At 42.5% G+C, this 25,298-nt stretch overlaps 4 protein-coding genes across 10 annotated transcripts; 3 read left to right on the top strand and 1 right to left on the bottom strand.

Annotated features, from left to right (window-relative positions):
* Nucleotides 1-2,308: 2,308 nt before the first annotated feature.
* On the top strand, nucleotides 2,309-8,553 carry LOC133925036 (homeobox-leucine zipper protein ROC2-like). The gene is made up of 11 exons (XM_062370843.1): nucleotides 2,309-2,895; nucleotides 3,892-4,157; nucleotides 4,621-4,738; nucleotides 5,507-6,160; nucleotides 6,295-6,396; nucleotides 6,487-6,687; nucleotides 6,784-6,958; nucleotides 7,048-7,319; nucleotides 7,404-7,499; nucleotides 7,596-8,006; nucleotides 8,093-8,553. Exons 1-10 carry the CDS (start codon nucleotides 2,806-2,808, stop codon nucleotides 7,965-7,967), a joined length of 2,346 nt encoding a protein of 781 aa, XP_062226827.1. The 5' UTR covers nucleotides 2,309-2,805; the 3' UTR covers nucleotides 7,968-8,006; nucleotides 8,093-8,553.
* A 205-nt stretch (nucleotides 8,554-8,758) lies between these two features.
* On the bottom strand, nucleotides 8,759-13,791 carry LOC133925038 (uncharacterized). Its single transcript, XM_062370844.1, has 16 exons — nucleotides 13,550-13,791; nucleotides 13,301-13,447; nucleotides 12,889-12,980; nucleotides 12,689-12,785; nucleotides 12,440-12,483; nucleotides 12,274-12,362; nucleotides 11,629-11,720; nucleotides 11,394-11,540; nucleotides 11,153-11,300; nucleotides 10,990-11,066; nucleotides 10,364-10,435; nucleotides 10,238-10,285; nucleotides 9,954-10,081; nucleotides 9,713-9,872; nucleotides 9,387-9,588; nucleotides 8,759-9,121 (listed from the first exon to the last, which is right to left on the bottom strand). Exons 1-16 carry the CDS (start codon nucleotides 13,784-13,786, stop codon nucleotides 9,072-9,074), a joined length of 1,830 nt encoding a protein of 609 aa, XP_062226828.1. The 5' UTR covers nucleotides 13,787-13,791; the 3' UTR covers nucleotides 8,759-9,071.
* A 1,527-nt stretch (nucleotides 13,792-15,318) lies between these two features.
* LOC133925039 (chloroplastic lipocalin) lies at nucleotides 15,319-18,097 on the top strand. Its single transcript, XM_062370845.1, has 5 exons — nucleotides 15,319-15,544; nucleotides 16,107-16,248; nucleotides 16,595-16,840; nucleotides 17,074-17,364; nucleotides 17,643-18,097. Exons 1-5 carry the CDS (start codon nucleotides 15,480-15,482, stop codon nucleotides 17,919-17,921), a joined length of 1,023 nt encoding a protein of 340 aa, XP_062226829.1. The 5' UTR covers nucleotides 15,319-15,479; the 3' UTR covers nucleotides 17,922-18,097.
* Nucleotides 18,098-21,828: 3,731 nt separating this feature from the next.
* On the top strand, nucleotides 21,829-25,232 carry LOC133925040 (uncharacterized). 7 transcript variants are annotated; one of them, XM_062370851.1, is made up of 10 exons: nucleotides 21,829-22,050; nucleotides 22,402-22,630; nucleotides 22,714-22,738; nucleotides 22,812-23,434; nucleotides 23,648-23,704; nucleotides 23,819-23,872; nucleotides 23,946-23,999; nucleotides 24,073-24,132; nucleotides 24,202-24,280; nucleotides 24,779-25,232. In XM_062370851.1, exons 2-9 carry the CDS (start codon nucleotides 22,456-22,458, stop codon nucleotides 24,255-24,257), a joined length of 1,104 nt encoding a protein of 367 aa, XP_062226835.1. In that variant the 5' UTR covers nucleotides 21,829-22,050; nucleotides 22,402-22,455; the 3' UTR covers nucleotides 24,258-24,280; nucleotides 24,779-25,232. The 7 variants fall into 7 exon arrangements, with proteins under 7 accessions (XP_062226835.1, XP_062226832.1, XP_062226830.1 ...); XM_062370850.1 differs by having other exon boundaries at nucleotides 21,830-22,050; nucleotides 22,402-22,738; nucleotides 22,838-23,434; XM_062370849.1 differs by having other exon boundaries at nucleotides 21,830-22,050; nucleotides 22,402-22,738; nucleotides 22,829-23,434.
* Nucleotides 25,233-25,298: the final 66 nt, after the last annotated feature.

Raw genomic sequence — 25,298 nt, 5'->3', positions numbered from 1 at the left:
ACCGACTCTTTGCCAGTATTTACATGTACGGTCGGACTTCATCTGTTTTCTTAGGCTGAACCAAGAAATCTCCAGGTCCTATTGTCAAGAAAAGTGGATTTTTGAAAAATCTTATTCATTAATTTTTGTTTCTTGAAAAATATCAACGGACATCATGTATGATATTGTGGTACGTTGAGTAAATATCAAGGAACATCAAGAAATCTCCAGGTCCTATTGTCAAAAAAGTGGATTTTATCACATTGTTTGGCTCTATCTGGCTAGATGAAGGATTCCAAATGTAGATTTCATTATCATTGGCTAATTGCTCTTAAATTCTTAAGTGTCTCGAGCATCATGAATATGGTCAATCACCCTAACTCATTTTTAATTACTCCATCTGATTCCGAATATATGTCATTTTAGCCTTCTCTACTTTACTCTAATTGTACGTCATTCTAGAACTTTTAGACATTCTTTTTTCTCTCATAAATAAATGACCCGTCTCTTCTCAACATAGTACAAATCCTTGTGCATAAATTTTAAATACATACATTTGTAATCAGAGGAAGTATTCTTTTAAGAGTTCTCTCCAGTTATAGAAGTTCTCTCAAGTTTGCGTTAGCACACCGTATGACCGTAATACATACTCACATTTCTTTTTCAAGGGCACATACTCACATTTCTGCTGCTATAGTGATTTTTCATAAATTTATTTATGTGCAAGAAAAAGCTGTGCAATTCCTGTGCTCGGAAAGGCCAGACCCACACGCAGGAGCCGTGCCGAGGTATGAAAACAGTACTATCTGTAGCACTGCAGCAGTGAAACATCGATCTCTTCACCCGCGCTCCTGAAAAATCGAGACATATAAAATGGAGAAAAACTTCAGTCAAATTGGACCAGCTGCATGCATGCATGCATGCATGCATTTCATGTGTATATAGCAATAACAGTAAGAGGATCTACATCCATACTTTTGAGTTCTTTTGGGAGGCATCCATACTATTGAGTTTTGACTCGTTTCCTTGTAGTACTACTATACGTACATGCATGTAGTATAAAGTTTTGACTGATTTCATTATTGTACTACTACTAGTACTACATGCATGTAATCACAATGAGTCAATGACCAAGGTTAATTGCAGCAACTCCATATATGTATCCAATATTTGTCTGCATCTTTTGAGCCGGACATTAATACGTACTAGTGTAAAATTGAAGTTCACCTAATACTAGTGAGCCACCAATATACTGGAGCAGTGTTCTTAAAACATGTTTTCTTATCCTTGGCTGGAATTGGAGAGACGATTATATGCTCCATCTGTGAATGTAACAGTAGCAGTGGAGAACCTTAATTCCCTCTCCATCACTCCATAATTACGCCGGTTATCTAGTCTAGTCTAAAACATTTGGGAACAGTGCACGATCTCGTCGTCAGAAATAAATACCCCATCAGATCCAAAATATAAGTTCCTTTAGTTATTCTCGTTCTATCTCTAATATAAATCGTTCTATACTTTCGAGATATTTTTATCCTTCTTTTCTGTTTTGCTCTTTTTAATTGCACTAAATGTAACAGTAGCAGTGGAGAATCTTCATTACCTATGACTCCAATGTAATCCTCCCGTCCGAAACAAGTATCGTTTTGGATATTGACACGATCCCCAAAATAAAACTTTGACTGCTATTTTTGTTCTAATATATTGATAAAATATAATAAAGTATACTATTATGAAAGTATTTTTGAGACAAATTTACCTGTGTCATTTTCAAATATCCAAACTCAATAAATAAAAAATATTTTGTAGTCAAAGTTTAAAATAATTTATTGTACGTAATCTAAAACGACACTTATTTTGTATTGAAGGGAGTACTATGTAATCTAATTAATTGCTCAAAAGTCATTGATTGAAGGATAAGTATGGTCATTTTATCCACACTTAATTGTTGTGCTCAAAGTCTACAACAACCTATGTTTTGGATCGGAGGAAGTACTACTAACCAAGACAATTGAGAATGATCGTCCCAGATTTGCCTTATTTTCAATCATTTGAAATATAGCGACGCCCTTTTTTTATCTTTCATGGCTGTGCATAGCTCCAAAATAAATATATATGACCTGCATATATAAAAGTTTATTTTCACATTCTTTGAGGAAAAAATGACATCCAATAAATAAAAAATACATGACATATTATACACATTTCGCCGTATAATAGTACCAATATCTTGGAAATAAAAATAAAATAAAATCATGCACCCGTTTCTCTCCTTCCACTAGCAATTGCGATACGCCCTCTCAATAAATGCGGATTGCACCATCTCAACACTCGTCCGCAATAACTCCTTCTCCCCCCTCCACATTCTCTTCCTCCTGCGGGTTCCCCTTTCTTTTCCTCTTCTTCTTCTTCCTCCTCCCCTCTCCTTCCATGGCTGTTTAGCTTCTCAAGATATCCATCTCGCCACCTCCTGCTAGCTACCCCTTCTGAGCCTTGCAAGTTGCTGCACGCGGTAAAACACCATCTTGAGAGCTGCAACTTGCAGGTAGACATAGAGAGAGAGAGATCAGAGTTCTATTTTTGCGAAGGCGCACATATAGTTCTTCTGCTAGATCTTACTGCCAGTCTCACAGCAAAGGTTCTTTGGGCTATCTTGTCGCTGGATCTGTTGCTGCTTGTGCTGTTACTTGGCAGGCAAGGTATCTCTATATAGGATTAGCACCTGCTCTTTTGGCTGTAGAGACTAGAGATACCCTTATGTGTATGTGAAGAAATGGAAGGATGTGAGGAGGCAAGAATTAGGGTTTGAGAGGTGCTGAGAATATAATGATGATCCCGGCGAGGCACATGCCGTCGATGATAGTCCGGAACAACGCGGCGGCGTACGGGTCCTCGTCGGCACTGTCACTCGGGCAGGTAATTAATTTTCCGACTTTCTTTTGAGCAGAGTGAGACCAAAAGCCAAAAGGGTTTGCTTTTTTTTTCTCGTTTCTTTGGAAAGATCAGTATAGTACTTGCACTTGTTGTTCTTGTTTCCTTTTGTGTTCTCTTTCTTACTCTTGGTAAAATTTTATTTTGGTTTGAGGTCTCAGTTTCAGCACTAGGGATTAGAGATAGAATGATAGATAGAACAGAAGGGCCATGTATGCAATATGCATGTACTGATCCTCCGAGGATTAGTAGCTTTTTCTTGGAAACTGAGAAGTCTCAGGAGAGAGAGAGAGAGAGAGAGAGAGAGAGAGAGAGAGAGAGACCTCAGTCGGCTGCTGTTCACACACAGATATAATTAGGTCTTCAGAGTACATAAGCCCCATTTCTTTAAGACTTGCTCCTACCAAGGGGAAGATGAAAGGAGAGAGACCTCCCTAGTTCCTGATCTTGCCCACATAGAGAGATGATCAGAGGGTAGATCATCAACAGGTTGGTGTTGCTTCCTTCCTATTTTGCCTTGCTTCCAACTCTTTGGGTCTTGTTGCACCTGAACAAGAAGTTTGAGAAACCATCTTTTCTTTCTTGTCCCTCTTTGCAAGCTAGCTTGCTTTTCACATCTCCTCCTACATGTACCGAAAGAAATTAAAGAAAAATGAGTAGCTTCACTTCTCCCCTCCACCCCTTTCCTGTTTTATTTTGGAGCAACTCTTACATTTCATCCCCAAATTACTTGTTTTCTCTCTATGAACACATTTTTCTTAAAAAAATGTTTTTGTGCACAGAATATTTTCCGTTCTATTTTGTCCCTAAAACTTCTCCCCCATGTCTGGGTACAAATTAATAGGGAGGATGAAACGCATACGAAATAACGTTATATGCAAAAGGCCCAGTCTTTGACACTTAATTGGTTTATTAAGTACTACTTTGTGAAACAGTACAGTGATGTTAAGGTTTGAGGTTTTCCCCCTTCCATAATTGCAGCCAAACATGCTGGATAATCAGCAGCTCCAGCAGGCGCTGCAGCAGCAGCATCTGCTGGACCAGATCCCGGCGACGACGGCGGAGAGCGGCGACAACATGATGCGCGGCCGCGCGTCGGACGACCCGCTCGGGGACGAGTTCGAGAGCAAGTCCGGCAGCGAGAACGTGGACGGCGTTTCCGTGGACGATCAGGACCCCAACCAGCGGCCAAGCAAGAAGAAGCGCTACACCCGCCACACCCAGCACCAGATCCAGGAGATGGAAGCGTAATACTACTCTCCTTGTTAACCAGTTGTTATTTCTTTATTTCTGCATAGCTAATTATTGAAATGTTATTGATCGATGTTCAATTTTCCCTTGAATTTTGCCTGTTAATGTTTAGTTTTTAGAAATATACATAAAATATTGTAGATGTACTGGAAATTAATAAGATCGGAAGAAAGTAGTTGGTTACTAGCATTCACTCTGACTGATGTAAGCTTACGTAGAAGTCAAATTGAGTTCTTGCTCGTCGATACCCTTCACAAATATTGTATACGTTGACCCAAACCGTTTTTGTTCTTTTGTAACTCTCCAAACAAACGGAAAAGCAAAGCATTCAAGGAGTAGGACTGTTGCGTTCCCACTGAACTTCCTTATTTCTTATTCCATATTTTTTTGTTGAACATTAATTCGTCACCCACAAATTAAAGTACTTAATTTTTTTCTTGGAAATTGATTTATGGCCAGTTTCTTCAAGGAATGCCCGCACCCGGACGACAAGCAGCGCAAGGAGCTGAGCCGGGAACTCGGGCTGGAGCCGCTTCAGGTCAAGTTCTGGTTCCAGAACAAGCGCACGCAAATGAAGGTAATAATTCCTCACAAAATTCCTCGAATAAATCTCGATTAATCTTTCTTCTCCTTCTCGGATCATTTCTCTGTTGAAGAAGTTGTAACCGAGGCATGCATTTTGATCGGAAACTTTTATTTGGTGCCGGAAAGAAAGCAAGCGATCGAACAAGCGAGGCAGCGGCAGCGTCGTCGCAATCTGAGATTAAATTCCGTGAATTTTAGAAATTTTAAAGGGAAACAAAATATCTAATTTTAGAGTTTTCTTTTACTGAACCCACAGAGTGAAAAAAATAACCGATTTTTTGTTCTTTTCGTCGGTATATAAAAAAATTGTAAAATGAAATTGAAATCCTACTCGCAACTACTTCATTTAAGCCTCTGACCTAGCCTCTGACAGGCTGCATTCATGGCCTATTACTATAATTGGACAAAGCTTGCCTACACACCCCCATGTCCTCTTCTGCATGCACACTGCCAAAGGTGCCAGGCCCGGGACCAAGCAGTGCACACTCACCCCATAGTCAAACCCCACCTCCTCCTGCTGCTGCCTACCTGGCATACGTTTACAGCACTGTTCATCTGACCAAGGCACAGCTGCATATCAGCATGCATATGTTGCAGCTAATCGTGTCTTGCAACTCGTTCTAATGATCAATCAAGTGTTAATCATAAGATAATCCATCATGTAATGCATGCATGCTTGTAGAGTAGTGAGCTTGTGATGATCAATGGCGTGTATATAGTAGTGATCGAATGGTGTGTGCGTGTGAATGGACAACTGCAGAACCAGCATGAGAGGCAGGAGAACTCGCAGCTGCGCGCGGAGAACGAGAAGCTCCGGGCCGAGAACATGAGGTACAAGGAAGCCCTGAGCAGCGCCTCCTGCCCCAACTGCGGCGGCCCGGCCGCGCTCGGCGAGATGTCCTTCGACGAGCACCACCTCCGCATCGAGAACGCGCGCCTCCGTGAGGAGATCGACAGGGTCTCGGCGATCGCGGCCAAGTACGTGGGCAAGCCCATGGTGTCGTTCCCGGTGCTGTCCAGCCCGCTGGCCGCTGCGCGCGCGGGGGCGTCGCCGCTGGACATCGGCGTGGGCACCGTCTACGGCGCTGATGCCGACATCTTCGGCGTGGTTGCTGCTGCCGGCGCGGGGGAGCTGCTGAGGGGCGCCGTGCAGCCGGACGCCGGCAAGCCCACGATCGTGGAGCTGGCCGTCGCGGCCATGGAGGAGCTGGTCCGGATGGCGCAGCTGGACGAGCCGCTCTGGAACGCGCCGGGGCTCGACGGTCCGGCAGAGACGCTGAACGAGGAGGAGTACGCGCGGATGTTTCCCCGGGGGCTCAGACCCAAGCAGTACGGGCTCAAGTCGGAGGCGTCCCGCGACAGCGCCGTCGTCATCATGACACATGCCAACCTCGTCGAGATCCTCATGGACGTGGTACGTGACATGTCTGCATGCACTGCACACGAGTGCAATGTTTCGTTCTTGTCTGAAACATTTGGTCATTATCCATTATGAATTCGCGTTTGTTTTGCACTTATGGATTCTGATTCGACGACCTTGACGTGCAGAATCAGTACACGACGGTGTTCTCGAGCATCGTGTCGAGAGCGGCGACGCTGGAGGTGCTGTCCACCGGCGTGGCGGGGAACTACAACGGTGCATTGCAAGTGGTGCGTGCTCTGAGTTCTGACTCGTGCATGGCTAGTTTGACGTGATCTGTTCATCGCTGAAATGAGACATATATGTCGACTGGTTTGCAGATGTCAGTGGAGTTTCAGGTGCCGTCGCCGCTCGTGCCGACCAGGGAGAGCTACTTCGTGAGGTACTGCAAGCAGAATTCTGATGGGACATGGGCCGTCGTCGACGTCTCGCTGGACAGCCTGCGCCCTAGCTCAGTCCTCAAGTGCCGCCGCCGGCCGTCGGGCTGCCTGATCCAAGAAATGCCCAATGGCTACTCAAAGGTACGTGATCGAGTTGGCAATTGCCGTGTATTCCGTAGCTAATGAACGTCGTTCAGAGACTGGTCATAATATTTGTACCTTGTGCCCATGCGTCAGGTGACTTGGGTGGAGCACGTCGAGGTGGACGACAGGTCGGTGCACAACATTTACAAGATGCTGGTGAACTCGGGCCTCGCCTTCGGCGCGAGGCGGTGGGTCGGCACACTGGACCGGCAGTGCGAACGCCTCGCCAGCGTCATGGCCAGCAACATTCCGACCAGTGACATCGGCGGTAAGCTCTGTCCACGCACGCGATGCATAATATTGTACCACATGCTCCTTCAAATCTAAGGGGAAAAAACCACGAATTATTTGTTGCAGTGATCACGAGCACTGAGGGGAGGAAGAGCATGCTGAGGCTGGCGGAGAGGATGGTGATGAGCTTCTGCGGTGGCGTGACGGCCTCCGCCGCGCACCAGTGGACGACGCTGTCCGGCAGCGGCGCGGAGGATGTCCGCGTCATGACCAGGAAGAGCGTCGACGACCCGGGCAGGCCGCCGGGCATCGTCCTCAACGCCGCCACCTCATTCTGGATCCCCTTCTCGCCCAAGCGCGTCTTCGACTTCCTCCGCGACGAAAGCTCTCGCAGCGAGGCATGCATGCTCGCCCATATGATCCAATGCATCAACACATACACACACGAATCTTGATTAACACTTGATTTTTTTTATGTGCAGTGGGACATCCTCTCCAATGGCGGCGTCGTTCAAGAAATGGCTCACATCGCCAATGGCCGCGATCACGGCAACTGCGTCTCGCTTCTTCGTGTCAATGTAAGCACAAGCATTTGGATCGATTTGATTCATCATGCATGCATGCGATAATGGCTGACGTGTAACGTGTTGATCGTTGCCGATGCGGCGTCGCAGAGCACGAACTCAAACCAAAGCAACATGCTGATCCTGCAAGAGAGCTGCACCGACGCGTCGGGCTCCTACGTCATCTATGCGCCGGTGGACGTCGTGGCCATGAACGTCGTCCTCAACGGCGGAGACCCCGACTACGTGGCGCTCCTGCCGTCGGGCTTCGCCATCCTGCCAGACGGCCCAGCCGGGGGTGGCATCGCTGACGGCGGCGTCGGCATGGGCGGGTCGCTCCTGACGGTGGCGTTCCAGATACTGGTGGACTCCGTCCCCACCGCTAAGCTCTCGCTGGGGTCGGTGGCGACGGTGAACAGCCTCATAGCGTGCACCGTGGAGCGCATCAAGGCCGCGGTCTCCGGCGAGAGCAATCCTCAGTAGCTTCGTTGAATCAAGCAAGGTTCTTATGCTTGCATTGAGGTATGCATTAACGTTAGAATTTGCAAGATTTCATCTTTTGAATTCGTCTGAATTCTGATGCATCTGATTGATGTATCCTTTTGTAGGAGCAGCAAATTTTAGAGCTTTCATCAGTGGGAAGTCAAGAACGCACCTCAGACTCTCCTTGCCATGTGGTGCTCATAGTTTGGTTATTTTTCGCCTCTTTTCCGCAAAATTCTGGAAATTGCAAGAAGTGATTCAGTTCTTGCAAAATGTCGAAGAAAATGCGTCACCACTACGCAAGGGCGGTTGGTTCGGGTATTGACTTCCTCTTCGTGTTGGCCTCTCGGATGCTGCTACCTGTGAATTTAGGGTTCTTGTCTTGTGAAGTACAAAACCGTAATTTAGTCAGTAATTTGTGATGTTGCTCTTGTTCAGACTTTCCAGTACCATGGTAGATGTTTCAGAATAGAGATTTGTGTCCCTTTGGGTTTATACTTTTGTAGTGCTTCTGGTGTCCGGCCACCAATTCAATCCCAAATATGCCGCGTGTGATGTGCTTGCATGGTCACATTTCTTTGTTGCTGGTGCTGCTTTAATTTCTTTTTATTTACTTTGTTGTAGTGTCATGGCCATGCAATGTTAATTTCTCAATTTCCTGTGTTTCTGAGAAACATCATCCTTCTGTTTGTCACAAGATGCTATGCAGAGTAAGACGATGGCATTCCATGGCCATTCCACCACTTTATTTTTTGAAAATACACCAGCAGGTATTTCATGTTTTGGAGCCATTTCTAACAACTCATCCTTTAGAAGGTGTATAAAGTCAGAGATATACATTTACCACACTGCTTCCCCTTCGTAAGATGTACAATCACTCCGTGTACAAAATCGAGTGCTTCTGAGTGCCTCTCAAATCCATGGAACTAAAACAGCACGACTTGCCAAAGCAACTAAACCAGCCCTTTTATCGAAAATGAACTGGATAAAAAAGTGAAATTTGGGTCTTCGGCATTGCTATGATCACGAAAGGTCTCTACGCACATGGCATCTGCTAGAGAAATCATTGCGTGAACCCATGGTACCCATGAAGGTATTTTCTCTTCATTCCGTGGGGAGGAGGTCGGCAAATGAAAAATCATGAAACGGTGGACCTGCAACACATGTTGAGCTCTCCATGAGACAAGAATACCAACTACCAATAAATAAGAAAAACATAGCATGGAAATATTTGAAGTTAAGCAATCAGTAAGTATGTTGAGTGTTCTTCGCTTGATTCAATACCACTTTAGTTTTATCCTTAGTTCAAATGTGACAAATTTCATCTCACCATACTAAAATTGCAACCATAGTTTTCTTAAGAACATGAAGGGATGCTTATTCTACATTTAACTATTGAAGTGTTCGCAGAATTTTTACCTTTTTGTTCGGCTAAAAGGTAAAATGGAATGTGAGCTACCATCTTTGTTCCTCCTTCGCTCCAGTTCACAATACCAGGACCATTTCCTCGGGCAGTGGATGGTCCCAGTACAGATAAACAGATGGCTGGTTCATTCATGAGCCCTAAATAATCACAGGCTCGTTGCCAGACTCTCCTGTCTGAGGTTTGGGAACGAGCAACCTGCAGGAAATTAAGCAGTTACGATGTTTTTATTTTTTGCAAGAAGTAACACACTTAACGATGGATGATACTAACACATCTAACCCTAATTATGTATCTTATATAGGAAGTATCAAGTCACTACCTTAGCCAATGATACACGGGCTCTTGGAAGCAACTCACTATGGCATGTTGCTAGCTTCGCAATGGCGGTCACCACAAAGCAGAGGAGCCTAGCTTGGGATGACTTTCTAGAAGATGAACCCATGGAATCAAATCCTGGCTCCTGGCTTAATCCCAAACGACTTGACAACAATATATAAAAGAAGTCAATCATGTGCGACGCCATGGAAGTCTAGAGAAGACATAGTAGACTGAGGCCTCACCTAGTTGCCAGGTTTTCATACAATAGTAACTCCAAATTTTCAAATAGTTCACGAGCTACATCTTTGCAATTTATTCCTCCAGCTCCATGCTCACCAATGGCCCAGCACAAGTGCAATGCTAATTCTGTCTGCATGGGCCACATTCCATCCAAAAATTCAGTTACAGTGGAAACAAGAATCGGTTATTTAAGAGGATAAGAACAGGAAGAGAGGTAATGATGCAGCAATTTCAGTGGCACAATGAAATATAAATTAGGTATAAGAACTTGAAAGATATAACTTACCTTTGCAGGATTACCATGAGCCTCCCCAAGTCTGTCAGTAATAGGCTTCTGAAACATAGGCTGTTAGTTCAGAGTTCTGACATGTATGTATAGTAAGAAATAAACCATTACGATCTCACTCAGTACCTTTAGTACTGCAATGATGTCAGGGGAGCACTGGAATGCAGCCAATATGAAATCCGATAACCTTCTCCTCACCTACAAGAATGTTATATCAGGGAACTGTTCAACTTAAATCCGAATATATCATTGGAGCTAGTACAAGTCGTGTGGCAAATAACCAAGCCTAAGCCCGACAAGCCATATTTAAATACCATCTTTGTGAACTGATGGTACAGGTGGTATGGCAAAATCTAAGTTTGTTCTTCTTTCATTTTGCTCATATAAAATTTTCCTACATAAAGTAGATCGACTTAATATATCACTGCTCCATCAGTTAGATATTCAATGGATCTTAAACATTTAGAATAGCTATGGGAGTTAGTAAGTTTTCACGAAAAATACAGCAGCAGTAATTCCAAATATATGCTTAAATACTTCAGTTTTGGCTTGAGAGTTGAGACGTTGGTTCTTAATTGCTCATAAAAAATTGGTAGCCTACGCAATTAAGCAAACAAAGATATATGAAAGGTAATATGTTCTTGGTTGTGACAATACCTTGCCTGGCATATATCTAACTATACTTACTAAATATCAGTATGACACAGAATAGACAGGGTTTTTTTTTAAAAAAAAAGTAAGAGTTCGTCTACCTCGAAAGAGAAAACCTTGTCTGGGAACATTGCAGCGTATCTTGACATAACTACTGGAATCAGAGCACACAAGAGCGCTGAAGCAACAAACATAGATTGTCAAATCAAGAATGTTGGTCATTTAGCATGTCTAGCAATAAAAAGAAAAATATAGGGAACCTACAGTCGTTAACGTCCCGCAATGCTGTTGCGAAATACAAAGTAAGAAAGCGAGGTGCCATTTCCAGTGATTGTTTTAATCTGTCCGATTGTGGGCTGTTAATTGCTGCTTGTAATGTTGAAGATATCGTAGGGGATGTCCAATGTTTTGCCTGAAGGAAAGAACAGAAAAAAAGATAAGACTAGAACTAAGAATTCAGAGGGGTATATAGAAACATCACTATTGTACAGGAGGAACTACTTACGGCAATGCCATCGTTCTCATCTTTTAGAAGATCAAGGAACATTGGGTCAGCAAGGTCTAGAGGACCACTATCATCAGAACCTGAATTACCGCTAGGATCTTCTATTGCAGAACCAGTATATGCCTCGTCCATCAGTGCAAGGAGCATCTGCGCCATAGAAAAGGAAATTGGTCTTAGCAGTTTACGAATAGATGTTTCATTCATAGCTTATAGGTCAATTCATTCTGAAGATAACCTCAGGAGCAGCGCTCTTCTGGATTGTAGCTATACTACTACCAATAAGAGTTCCAGAACTTCTTTCCACCTTTTCCAATGCCACCACCAACACTGTATAACGTTGAAGTAGTGAGTGAGGAACAGAGGAGTTGACATCAATCCATCATTATATAGCAAAAACTGACAATCCATGGTTGAAACTTAAAAACACTTGGAAAAAAGATAAATGTGCGATCAAGCCATCCATTTTGGTAGTCCCCAATTAAGATCAATTCACAGCTGCTACATATTATGTGCAACGTATTTAAACTCAAAGACAATAAAGAGTTCTGTATAAAAATATTTTGAATTGCGTGGCAATTAGTCTTGTTCATGTTATTAAATAAAAGGTGAATAACTGTACAGGATAAACAGTGCTCATGATGAAACTTAGAATAAATTTTGATACATGATCAAGACCGGTAGAGGCTAGGTCATGAAAGCATGTTATATACATTACACAAATCTCTCATATTATAAGGGATGAGCACCAGATGAAAGCAGAAACAAGAATTTAATAATGTTATCGTGCACCTAACTCAAAAGCTAATTAGCTACCCAAATCGTGCAGCTTATACAAAAAAAATTCAAGGAAGTCCTGAAAGTACAGAATCAACATGCTTACTTGGTAAATCCATAAGGGACAGGAAGAGAGGAAGAAAAGATCCTGCTGACATCATTAATGGAAGCACTTCAGAAAACTTCTTCTCCAATCTAGAATGTCAATGAACAAATTAGGTAGGTCAACAGGATTGCTATGAAATATTGACGCTACCAGTAGCAAGACATACCTCGCACCATTTGATGCAATTAACTTCAACAGCAATGGATAGAACTGCGTATAACATCACACAAGCAATATCATATGCTAACATTGTTAAATAGGAATTTGGAAAGTCGAAAGAGAACAAAAGCCAAACAAGGAAGCTGGATTGATATCTTTCAAAGAAATGCTTTGCAACAGCAAGAATAGCAGGAGTCTAGAGATACATGTGCTATTTGCTAGTTCTGAGTGAGTAATCATTTCATGTGTACGGCACCTGTGGAATCAAGGTGGGAAAAGAGGTCAGGATCTTTGTCTTGTTTGCTATAAGTAATTCAAGCGTGCGCTCTGCAACAACAGGATCTGCAAACTCCCTATTACCGAGAAGCAAAACTTGAGTGGTTTAAAAGGCTTGTGGAAGCAACCCAACCATTGCATATACTGATATCAAGAGACAATCGTAGAAAGCAATATTGCCTGCTTAAGCAAGAGCGGAAGAAGGTTTTCAAGCTACCATCAGCATCGTGTAGGACTGCCTCCCCAAAGTCCAGGAAGAACTGCAGAATGGTCTGGGTACAAAAACGGATCAATAATCAACCTTTGCTACTAGAATGACAAATAAGGAAACATTACAAGTAAACCAACTTGAATGGCTATTCACCGAAAACTGTGCAGATAAAATGGTATTCTGTGCCAACCAGGGAGTAAGTAAATTATCATAAGCTTAGCACAGCACTGGAAATTTCAATAAAGTTGTAATGGAGTAGTACAATTCTACCCAAAAGGACCGTAGTCCCAATTCCCAAAGGGCTGAGCCTTTGTACAACAAAATGCAAGATTTGGGGAGGGGGGGGGGGGATTCAAGCCAGTGAACCGAAGCACGTCTTACAAGAAGCAGAACACCGGTGGAAGCCACGGACTGCGTCGGCGCCGCGGCGCAGCGCTGGAACAGCTTGCTCATCACCGGGAACGCCCGCGCCACCATCTCATCCCTCACCTCCTTCGCCTCCTCGCACATCTTGCACACCCTCCTCACCTTCACGCAAAAGGCACACGAAATCAACAAACCTAAAAAAACCAACGTGTATGTCCAAGAGACTGGACAGGGGGAGAAAGGCTTGGGCGGAGATGCGCTTACGGATTGGAGGAGGTTTGGGTCGGAGGCGGGGCCGGCGGCCGCAGCGGAGTCCCGGGAGGCCGCGGAGAGCGAGCGGAGGTGGAAGTCGTAGCTGCCGACGCCGCCGGCGAGCTCCGGCGAAGCCATGCCCGTCGCCGTTGTGTTGCGTCTTCGCGCTGACAAGTGGGTTACAGATGGAAGGGAAAAGCTTGGGTTTCGACCCGTCCCAGCCTTTTCAAAAGCCCAGTAAAAAGGCATAATAAGCAAGGCCCAATTAAACAACTTTATATTCTGATATATTAAACCGTTTTTTTCTTTCTCAAAATTTTTAATTTAAAATTTTTTTCGTTAATTTTTTCTTAAAATTTTTTGAGTCAAACTTTTTCTTAGTAATTTTTCTCAAATTTTCTGAGCTAACTTTTTTTCTGGTTGATTTTTACCTTTTTTTATTCTCAGGGGTAATTTTTTCTCAAAAGTTTTGAGCTAAATTTTTTCTCAGTAAATTTTCTTAAAATTTTTGAGCTAAAATTTTTCTCGTTAACTTCTCAAAAAAATTTCTCAGCCCTGATCACGGTTCCTGCTGCCGCCCCAAAGCTGTTGGCTCGTGCGCGCGCTAATTAGCACCGTCCTGAGGGAAGCCCATTAGTCATTAACCTTGTTCAGTCCTCGTAACTGACGGGGGCGAAACTACTTGTGCTAGTATGGTGCACATGCACCACCATAGAAGAAAAAAAATACTATTAACTGACTCATATTTAAAGTATGTTACTTAAAAAATATGTATGTTGTTTGATGTACTATTTAACAGTGCGTCACCATCATTTTAGCGCTAGCTTCGCCGCTGGTAACTGATAAAGCCCATTGGCAACAATGTTCTGATCAACCAGGCTGATTGTAGCGAACGGTCCTGCGACCAGTTGGCACCCCGATCAGTTGGCAACAATGTTCTGATCAACTCTGGAGTCTGTAAGAAGATATTTGTTGGGTAAACGTTGGTTCAAGCAGGAAAGAAGAACCAAGCCTTTTTACTGTGCTTGGCCCAGTAGGACCAATAAAGAACAAAGATGTCAAGACTACTTTCCATCTGTTCTTTGAACGTGCTTTCAGCTCCAGATGCTGATCGGCGAGGTATCTCTTGGAATCGGACAGCAGGGTTCTTCGCAATAATGGAGGAGGCAGCAAAAGCTTTTCAGAATCCATTCTTCATGGAGGTCTTTGCTATTGCCGCCTAGGAGATCTAGAAACAAAGAAACACGAAAATCTTTCGACGAGCCAACCCTTCCTTTCATAAATGAAAGGGCAACTTACACTCAATCCTTTCTCTATGGATTAGCGCCTTTGTATAGTTCATCGAGAAATTTCAGAATTCGACATCCAATTCGCGTGCCTCTCTGAAATTAACACCCAATTCGCGTGCCTTTTAAAATATAACACCGAGCATGCGAATTTTTTTGGCGCGGATGTCACATTTCGAAGAAATTCGCATGTCTTGGTGTTATATTTTGAAAGGTACGCGAATTGGATGTTAATTTCAGCGAGATACGCGAATTGGATGTCAAATTCTGAAATTTCTCATAGTTCATCCTCTATCTTCTATTTTTACTGAGCTTGCCTATCCTTTTAAACTTGTACAGTTTGAAACGATTTTTGTTCTTTAACAAATTAAACACCTTACAGTAGGGGATTCTCCCACTAGAGTCCTTCAAAAAAAAACTGTCAAGGACTTGGGGTTGGGCCTTCCTAGATATGGCACACGTGGGGACCTCCCATTGGATGGCGCTGGATGCCCCTCAGCCCCTCCTAGATTCAACGACCTGCAGTAGAGCGGCCCCACTTCCCTCCCGAGCTGCCATGACACACCATGGACAGCGAAATTCTCCTGCCTAATCTAACACTGGGAAATCTAATAAGAAAGTAATCTCGTTGGCCTGAAACTTTGAGGCGGAGAGCCATGGTTCTCATGCTGTTGGGCTCCTCTCTTGCGTCGTCACACCCAGCTTGCTCTTCCGGTTCCAGGTACTGACCAGCAAGTACTAGTTATGATTGTCTTTGGTGAAACTTGTAGCCTGCCCTGCTGCGGCTGGGTCTGGTTGTTGTTGTGAATACTATTGGAGGTAGATCTAAGATTGTAGAACGATACAAAAAATTTGTTCAGAACGTTGCATCTCGCGGCGGGAGTACCTATAGCAAACTAGATGAGAAGCTTTGGCTTTTTCCAGTAGCCTTTAGTTAGTTTGTGTTTTTCTTTGTTGTTCCTTGTGAATTACATTCTCCTTTCTTAAATGAGAAGGCAGAGCACCTGCCAGTTTTTCCTCCAAAAAAATTGTTCAGAATGGGGAGGGGAAAGGCAAGGATAGATGTCATTAGAATCTAAAGCATGTCTGGAAGTTTTTTATTGCAAAAAAATCCAACTTCAAATTACAATATAGCAATTAGATTTGAAACCATCACATCGACTATCATTGTCATTTCTAGGACCTCAGTAAGATTACTAGAAAGAGGATGTAAATTTGCAGTAAAACTTACTGGTTTTCTGCATGCCTTTCCACTCTGAGTCTCTTTGGTTTCGGCTTGACAGGAGAAAATGTAGCACCGCCAGACAGAAAATCATCAGATGCTCTCTGAAAGAGAAAGCGCCATTGAACAAACATGGAGTAGTATCCAAGCAGTTAATCTCCTGCCTTGCTGCTTCGCTTGTGTTCATCTCTCCACCTAGTCAGGTACCTATCTATATGTTCCAGCATCTCATTAGATCCACTCATCCACTTGTACCATATTAGATAGAAACACATAGCTTAGAGATCACAAAAAGAATTTTTTGTATTATGGCTTCTTAGTATATGCACGTACATATCACAAAAGAGCAAAAGCTTGGAAACCACATAAAGATCAATTTTGTTCCTTAAAAAAATGGAAGGAAAGAGCAAAGATGCTCCAGCATTGCCACATGATTCATTCAAGTTAGCAAAAAATGGTTAATTTCAGTATACAGAAGGAAACAATGGGAGTGAGATTACCAGTTAAAACAGTGTGCCACGATATCGATGAACTTTTCTTGTTGACCAGGCTATTCCTGCAGAAACCTTTGCCCAGCCGGGCTTGTGCCAGATCGCAGCAGTGGCAGCCATCAACAGTGCTTCAGTTCCTCTGAAATTTGACAACCCTTCAGATGACGGCAGTGTAGGGATGATGATGAAGGGTATGACTGCCAAAAACTTTGATCCAGTTCGCTACTCTGGTAGATGGTTTGAGGTAGCCTCACTGAAACGTGGATTTGCTGGTCAGGGACAGGAAGACTGTCATTGTACTCAGGTATGGATTTATTGTAATGCGAAACCTCAAACAGAATGGCACTAAGGAGTCACTTTGGTGCTTGTCTGCATGATGCTCCAGTAATATATCCTCCTCAGCTATGACATACTGATATTTGACAACTTAATACCAAACTGATTCGGGAATGTTGTTATCATAGGCATGATGTTTCCATGCCCTCTGCATCATATGTTCTGTAAGTGGATTGTTACACAAGTTTGCTGGCTCTGCAGGGAGTCTATTCATTTGATGAGAAGACACGCTCAATCCAGGTGGATACATTCTGTGTACACGGTGGACCTGATGGATACATCACCGGTATTCGGGGAAGGGTGCAATGTCTGACCGAAGAGGACATGTCAAATGCCGAGACAGATCTTGAGAGGCAGGAGATGATACGGGGGAAATGCTATCTCCGGTTCCCAACACTGCCGTTCATACCCAAGGAACCCTACGATGTCCTTGCAACTGATTATGACAATTATGCAGTTGTATCTGGAGCTAAGGACACAAGCTTTATTCAGGTGAGGAACTGATTCTGAAATGCTGCCAAGAATGCTCTTTATCCTGCACTTCACTGGTTAATTCTGCAAAAGGAGTACAATCAACTGATTATATTGTCAACTGAAATAAGATAAGTTTTATCTCGTATCAATAACTGAACATTGAACAAGTATGAACTGTCAAATAAAAACATTAAGCAAGTATGAAGAGCGTACCTTTGTAATGGTAAGAGCATCCATGTATAAATTGTAATCCGAAACATCATAGACACTAACTCATCTTTCGGTTACTGAACCAGATATACTCAAGAACACCTAACCCCGGGCCAGAATTCATCGAGAAGTACAAGTCCTATCTTGCCAACTTCGGCTATGACCCAACCAAGATCAAGGACACCCCACAGGACTGCGAGGCGATGCCCTCCGACCAGCTTGCGCTGATGATGTCGATGCCCGGGATGAACGAGGCCCTGACTAATCAGTTCCCAGACCTAAAGCTGAAGGCATCGGTGGCGCTGGACCCGTTCACAAGTGTGTTTGACACCCTGAAGAAGCTGCTTGAACTGTACTTCAAGTAAACTCGGTGTCGTATTGTTCAGTGGTCCACTTCTCCACATGGAGCTGCAGTTGAATAGAGTCCAGTTTGTTGGTTTGTTCTAGCATTTGGTAATTTGGCTTTTGCTGTGTGCCTTATCAGAGGAGGAAATATTCTTCCAAACACATAATAATACTGAAATATTTGAGCATCCAGAAACTTGGGTTTAGGTGTTTGAGCAAGGGTATTGGAACTCACCATCAGAAATCAACTTTCTCAGCTGCCTGTTTCGCAAGTGCAGCGCCATTACCCAATGTTTCTTCGCCTTGGTAAGAAGAAGGGAGGTGGCAGCGCTGCGCTATCGCGTTGCTTCGGCAATGGCATGTTCGAGTTTCAGCCAGAGCTGAGGGAGAGGGGTAGCAGCAGCAGCAGCAGCAGCAGTGAACGGACGAAGTTCAGCCGAAGTTGCCGAAGAAGCTGTGCGGCACGGGGGAGGGCGACGGCCGACTGCGTTGGAGGGAAGAGGCGGAGGCAGCGGTTTCCGTGCCACGTGGGAGGGTGGCATTGTGTTCTTTGATGGCGAAGGCCGCTGTGGAGGACGCGGGTGCGGCGGCGTCGATCCGGAGCTGCGGCCCTTCCGCTGCTACCTGAGGAGTGAGGTCGCGTCGTTCAACGTCGGCAACCAGATCGGCCACGACTGCGCCTCCGAGTAGCGTGGATCAGGCGAATGGCGGCGCCCCGGGCGAGGGGGACTGAAAGGCACTAACCCCACAAATTCCACTAGAACTAGTAGATGGGAGAGCAAGAATTTTTTATGCACATGATAAATTTGGACATGGTTTCTTTATTAATCTCTCTGCTTATAAATAATAGTGATCAAAATTACATATCAGATATTATACCATATTTAAAAGATAAGTATTTTTAATCGAAGGAAGTAACTAACTAAATACGCATGCTTAACTATGAATGTGAAAATATTTATATAGCATGATCAAAATCATAGTTGTTAGACTTGGACTGCGCTTTGATAAAGTTTAATGTAGCATATGTCGAGCCTTTGCAACTACCTCTGTCCCCCTGTCCCATATAGCGTATCAGTACAACCCGCTCGAGAGAGATGACTAAACACTGAGAGCATAAAGGAAAACCGATGAGGAGTTAAGTAGAAAAAAATTGTGAGTGTGGCGGAACAAGATTAAGATATGTTATTATTAATTAGGAGGTGTTTGGATGGAGGCACGATAACGGATGGGAGATAGCGGATTGATTTTCTTCGGTGTTTGGTTGAGCGGTGAAGTCTGAACGGGATGGCCACCGGAGGAATATTCCATTAATGTCTGGGACGGAGCGATCCGGCCGATTTGGCCGGATAGAACCATCCAGTCTCGTACGTACGTGTGCGTTATACTATTTTATTTAGTTGATAATTTTATTTAGAAGTGTAAAGTGATCTATAAATTTTAAATATTTTTATGAGTAAACTAGCAACATATTTTGATTAGTTTGATAAAAAAGATTGAGCTAATATTTAATTAAAATTCTTAAAAAACATACTCTTATCCTATCATTCTCATTCTACTTAAAAAAACTGACTCACCTATCTATCCTAATCAAACATAAAATTAGATTATTCCATAAAAAATATAGTTCACCCTATCCCATTCAACTTCACCTTCTATTCAAACACACCTGTAGTATTTGTCTTCCTTTTGCTAGAGGCTTTTAAATATGGGATGACTGAATGGACCGTCACATTCTATCACCATCTTGAATTACTTGTTTGGTTGGAAGGCAACCTAAGATAAGATAGGATCGTCCCCGTCTTTAGGAATAAGATAATTCTCTTTTTTTTATTGAATATATGGGGTAGGCCTTTTTTATTAGAGGATGAGGACGGATGAGGACAAGAATCATCAATTAATTATATCTTTTAATTTAAATAATAATCATTAATAATACACTAATCAACGTGTACTAACACGTATTAATGTTACTCTTACCGTAGTAATTACTAATTAACAATAAAATATGCTAATTAATCACAATCATACTCTAATTAGCTTATTAATTATCACTAATTAGCACATTAACCCTTATAAATTATAATCTCATAATAAGTAATACAAATATACTAATATCACTAATCATTTTATTAATAAATATTATTAGTAAATATGAATGACTTCGTCCCACCGATTTAGAGAGATAGCTTTATACAACATATTGAGATAATATTCCCTATAAGAAATAATCTCATCATCTGTTATCTCTAAACCAAACACCATAAAAAAATATATCACCTCCTCCCACTCCACCTTAAGCTAGTACTAATAGACTAATTGTATAGATAGATCAGAAGTTCACGTGTCTATGACAGTGGGGTAGAATCAAGAGCTCAGAGGCCCAAATGGTTGTACTTCCTCTTGTCAAATTTTTGGCCAACCCAAGGATTCCCTCTAAAATAGAGCTAGAAAGACACTTAGTTTTTCGGATTTAACCTTGATTTTCCAACATACATTTTTTTTAAGTAGCGGTCCACGGTGCTACTGTGACGGTATGGGACGTGCCGCAAAAGGCCGCACCCTGCGTGCGGTGCACTGGAAGATGTAACCAACCGAACTACACTCGGTTTGCTTAGTCTTTACAAATTTATTTTCTTAAAACCAAATAAAATTACAAAATTATAGAAGTGTTTTGTATGACAAATACACCCATGCCACTTTTATAAGGTATGGGATCGAACTTAGGAACATTTGACTTCAAACAGTACGTTCTCATTAATACAGGGATAATGATTTACTTTTAATAACACGTGTGAATTTGGTAGAATCAAGAAAGTAAGATAGACTACAACTACGAACAGATGAGACCAAATGTGCTAAGTACTCGATCCGTTCAAAAATAGTTAAATTTTATGTAATTTAATTAATATTAAATTAAATTATAAGAACACCTAGTATATAAAAATTCTGAATGCTCTATTCTCTGGTAACTAATGTTGAGGATAAATATCTATTAAATTTTGATCTCTGAGATGTAAATTGGACATCATAGATCAGCCTGGCTTTCATATAAGATCTCGTCGCCTCTCTCCCGACTCCGACACCATCCGCCGCATGTGCCACAGCCCCCACCTCGCTGTCATCGTCTCTAACGTTGGCGCGACCCGCCCCTCCCTTCTTCGCCACCCCTCTTCCTCCTCCATTAATCTTTCTTTCCGGCACCACCTCCCTGCCCTCCTCCGCACGCTCCCCCGCCGCCACCGCCTCCCTGCCTGACTCCAGTGGCGAGTAGCGCCACTGCCGCCTCTCGAAACCCTAACATCATCAGAGTTCATATAGGTTTCAGAGTTTATGGAGCTTGGAGAGTCCAATACGAATCTATTCACCAATCATGAAGTGAGGAAATTAACAGATTTTGCCTTGCTAAATTTGTCGATAGATAAATAGCAATTGTCTAAAAATTATACAATAAATTTAAAATGATTTCACACTTATAGGTTTCGTAGCTATAAATGATATATTTTTAGAAAAACTTAATCAAAATTTAACATGTAAAGCCGAGCCCAAAAGACTAAACTTATTATTTCTGAACAAGGAGTACATTATAGTGAATTTAAGGGACCTGATCAAAATTTGATGGAGTACATTAATAAAAAATTAAGGGGAGAAAAAAAATCTTATTTAAGTAGAACTACAGCTTTAAGACCTATATATAATTTAGAGTTTATAGGTAAAATAAAGTGATTTAAATATCTATTTTTAATTTAAAATAACAATAATATACTTAATTAAAGACTTTTAATCTATTCATAACTTCAGTTTCAAAATTTTCTCAAACTAGAAATAATTAGAGCTAGAGTTATATCAAAGTGTGCCTAACTTTTAATCGCTGCCCTCAGATCTAATGGATAGTTACGATGCGTAAATATAATTTTCTCTCTATAGCTTTTATATATATTCGGATGGAACCCTGAAGGCCCGAATTGTCCTCGAGCAGCCGTACCACAGTTCCCCAATTTCTCGTGGCCTCTCTCTCTCCGCCCTCGATCCGGATCCACCGCAACCACGATTCATGCCCTCTTCCCTCGTCGATCGTCGCCCTGATCTCCCCTGGATTGGCGTGGACTGGGTATCCATCCGGACTGGTTCCGATTTCTTCTTTCCTAGGTAAGGAAGCCCTAGCTCGCTTGGATGGATTGATCGTCTGTTCTGCAGTATCTTTTCTTTGGTGTGAGCGGTCTCCAAAACTTTCTTTCTCAGATGCATACTCTGATCAAGCCGAGCATTTGAAAATTGTGCTACAGATAACTGCCTTCTTTAGAATCCATTATATTGGCAAATATTGTACAGAAAAAGTAGGTTTATAATTTGCAACTGATGCACCATGTGTCTTCTTGTGCTTTATCACCATGTCTTGTCATGCTTTTCATTCTTAGGGGTACTCATTGCTCTGCTTCACTTCCTGTGTTTAGAGGAGAAAAACAAATGCTGATTGACGCCAAACTGACTTCAATACAGTATTCTTATGGTTCTCAGATTCAGCTTGCAAAAGGTTGAACAAAACTAGTAAAGATGGCATCAGAAGGGAATAGAGATGTACCTAACGAAGCCCTGTCCATGGAGCAGTCATCAACTTCTGGTGCAAAGCGCAAGCGTGGTCGCCCAAGGAAATACGAGAACACTACATATGAACTACCACAGAGGGCACAACCGATTCAAAGTGTCCCGCCTCTTCACAGCACACAAGGTGGCTCAAATATTCGTCAGGATGGGGTGCAGGTCAGCCATACATCATGTGACAGTGTTGACCCTAAAATGTGCACGTTTCAGGTGTTGCCTGCACAGCAAGCCCAAGGTAATCGGTCCGGACGACATAGATATTCTACTAATCTGGTTAATAATTCTGACAACCAAGTCTCCTATTATAGTAGTGCTCCTCTGCTAGGTAATTCAGGCAAGGATGACATTCTTGGCAAGCACTTTGTTGGCAAGATGACCAAGAAATTTCCTGGTGTTTCCCTCATTACGGTAAAAGTGAAGGACAATCAGGTGCTCAGAGGTTGGGTTCCAGATGAAAATGATCTCCGTCCAATAACACCGAAGGATGACCTTGCGCCAGAGCTCCCCATGCTTCGATTGAGTCAAGTTCGAAAGCGAGCATCTGCCATCCACATGCAAACAGCTCCTACTGTGCCAATCCATTTGGAGGATGTTACACTTGCAAAGCCTCTGCAGATGAGGAGACCTGTTGAGAAAACTATTGCTAAGCACACCGTCCCTCTCGCTCCGAGGACTTACATGGGTTCTGGTGTTATTGCAGCAGTACCTGTGTCAGTTTCACCCAGCAATGCTGAAACTAGGACTTTGGCCAAGCAGGATACTGAATTTGTGATCCAACCACCATCAGTTGCTGCAGTGCCATTTAAACCCATTCGACCTGTATTGGTGTCATGCAAGCAAATGGCTAATCAAAATGACCTTGTCGGAGAGAAGTCTGTCAATGAGTTTCAGAAAGATTCTGAATCTTCAAATGGAACCAAGGAGTCATCAGGTATGCTTTGCTGTATTAGATGTCCTGCTTAGTTTCAGATCAGCAACTACATTAACTTGAAACCTAAAATTGTTTCCCAGACGAATTTAGAAACTTGTCAATCCTGTCATACATGGGTGCCAGGAAATTTTATTTCCCATCTGATGTTTCAATCTCTTAAATCTTAACTTAATACTTTAATAGTTAATGCTCTAAACTTTGTCCTTTTTGTAGTGAAAGCTGAAAAACCGAACACTGCTCTTGTGGATGTAGTAGTCAAGGGTTCTCCAGGTCAATTCTAGCTTATATGATACCCTATTTAAATTGAAACAAATATTACCTCTGGGTTACAAGAGAGCTCAACTAATGTAGCATGATTTGCTTCCCTTTTTTCGGTTGTTACAGGGGAAAGGAAACTGCGTAATGTTCAAGTAACGGATGCGGTTAGGGAATCTTCCGGTAAGATTTAGAATTATGTGCTTGAAATATAGTTGCATAATGCATCTAGTTTCAATGCTCTTTCTCCTGGCAGGCCAAACTCAGCATGCTGATACAACAGTAATAGACGAGACCAAGATAGCATCAGGTACAATGTAATTTTATACTCTTCATTGCACATTTTATATTGAAAACGATCATTAAGTGGGGAATTTCTTCAGGCGCCAGAGATCAGCCAAATTCTGCAAATAGTGAGCATCAGAGTTCTAAGGAACCATCAGGTGATATATGATCCTAATATTTCACACACTTAAGATTGATGGGCTAATGCTGTGGGTATGAATATTTAGACATCAAGGAACAAACTGAGCAGCTGAAGACAGACTGGTGTCCTGAAAGGAGTTGATGGCTCAAAGTAAGGTGCCTCAGGTAAAAACTTAGACTACATCTCTCCTTTTAGTGTTTTTATTGGCACCTTGGATGACATCCAAATCCTGATTTTATGAGAAAGCGTTACAACGACTGAATATGTTTTTGTGGATCAAGTCAAAGACGAATGTAATGATTAGACCCTTTTGCCTGTACAAACTTAAAAGTACTACATATGGGAAACCTATTATGTTGACATACATTCAAGATTGCCCTTTTCTTTATCCTACACTTTCTTGGACAATACCAAGCCCATGCCAGGTTCGCTACAATTATATCTACTTGTGTAGTTATTTGTTATCTGCCATGCATCAATAACTTATCCTAACCAATTTTTTGAGCCGTGCCTATGGCAGAAGCCACAAGTGCAGCATATAAATATGTAATCCCCTCGGTGGTTTACGCTACTTGGATTAAAAAAAATTATCTTGTCGAATGACTTTTTTTTTTACTGCAAGAGCTAACAAACTGGTGTGGTGTTTAAATTTGTAATTCCAGATGACGTTCACTCTGTATCGTGAGCATGAAACGAGGGTTGACAGCAAATGAAAGCAGAGATCAAGAAACACAACACAGTGCCTGGTGTTCGGTGAAAGTTTGCATTCTGGAATGCTTCTGCCAAGCTTGCCATAATCTCATAGCGGGATGTGGAGCTGGAGTTTTAGTGAATGGCTTAATGCTTTAGGTGTAGACTCCTATCATTACATTTTTGTTTTCTTCCTCTCCAAGTATAGGTGAGATATTCAATAGAGATACAGTCACCTAGCACAGATAGAATTGCGAACAGGGAAAAAAAAGTAACATACTTGATGTTCGTAGCCCATCATTTAGGAAGATGACATGGATCTTCAGCTTTTATTGTACTCTGGATCTTGTAATATGGCTTGTGACAATTAAGCTTTATTCCCAGGCATCTGCTACATTGCTGCTATATGACTATTGGCATTTGCTATTTCTCTTGTCTGCAGGCTCTTGATTTCCCCAAAATACCTTCAACAGTTTTTGCCCTTGTATATGG

This window comes from Phragmites australis, chromosome 7 (assembly GCF_958298935.1).
Source record: "Phragmites australis chromosome 7, lpPhrAust1.1, whole genome shotgun sequence".
NCBI classification, from domain to species: domain Eukaryota; kingdom Viridiplantae; phylum Streptophyta; class Magnoliopsida; order Poales; family Poaceae; genus Phragmites; species Phragmites australis.
This window is presented reverse-complemented; position numbering and strand designations above follow the sequence as displayed.

Excerpts from the sequence above, each read along its gene's own strand:
- LOC133925036 (XM_062370843.1), top strand. The coding sequence starts at position 2,806 with ATGATGATCCCGGCGAGGCACATGCCGTCGATGATAGTCCGGAACAAC. Across the intron at positions 6,397-6,486 it reads ACAACGGTGCATTGCAAGTG|ATGTCAGTGGAGTTTCAGGT; the intron begins GTGCGTGCTCTG and ends ACTGGTTTGCAG. Across the intron at positions 7,320-7,403 it reads ACGAAAGCTCTCGCAGCGAG|TGGGACATCCTCTCCAATGG; the intron begins GCATGCATGCTC and ends TTTTATGTGCAG.
- LOC133925038 (XM_062370844.1), bottom strand. The coding sequence starts at position 13,786 with ATGCCTTTTTACTGGGCTTTTGAAAAGGCTGGGACGGGTCGAAACCCA. Across the intron at positions 12,484-12,688 it reads TTCCCACCTTGATTCCACAG|TTCTATCCATTGCTGTTGAA; the intron begins GTGCCGTACACA and ends TGTTATACGCAG. Across the intron at positions 11,541-11,628 it reads AGAAGAGCGCTGCTCCTGAG|ATGCTCCTTGCACTGATGGA; the intron begins GTTATCTTCAGA and ends TCTATGGCGCAG.
- LOC133925039 (XM_062370845.1), top strand. The coding sequence starts at position 15,480 with ATGGTTCTCATGCTGTTGGGCTCCTCTCTTGCGTCGTCACACCCAGCT. Across the intron at positions 15,545-16,106 it reads GCTTGCTCTTCCGGTTCCAG|GAGAAAATGTAGCACCGCCA; the intron begins GTACTGACCAGC and ends TCGGCTTGACAG. Across the intron at positions 17,365-17,642 it reads AGGACACAAGCTTTATTCAG|ATATACTCAAGAACACCTAA; the intron begins GTGAGGAACTGA and ends TTACTGAACCAG.
- LOC133925040 (XM_062370848.1), top strand. The coding sequence starts at position 22,456 with ATGGCATCAGAAGGGAATAGAGATGTACCTAACGAAGCCCTGTCCATG. Across the intron at positions 24,000-24,072 it reads CGAGACCAAGATAGCATCAG|GCGCCAGAGATCAGCCAAAT; the intron begins GTACAATGTAAT and ends GAATTTCTTCAG. Across the intron at positions 24,133-24,201 it reads GAGTTCTAAGGAACCATCAG|ACATCAAGGAACAAACTGAG; the intron begins GTGATATATGAT and ends ATGAATATTTAG.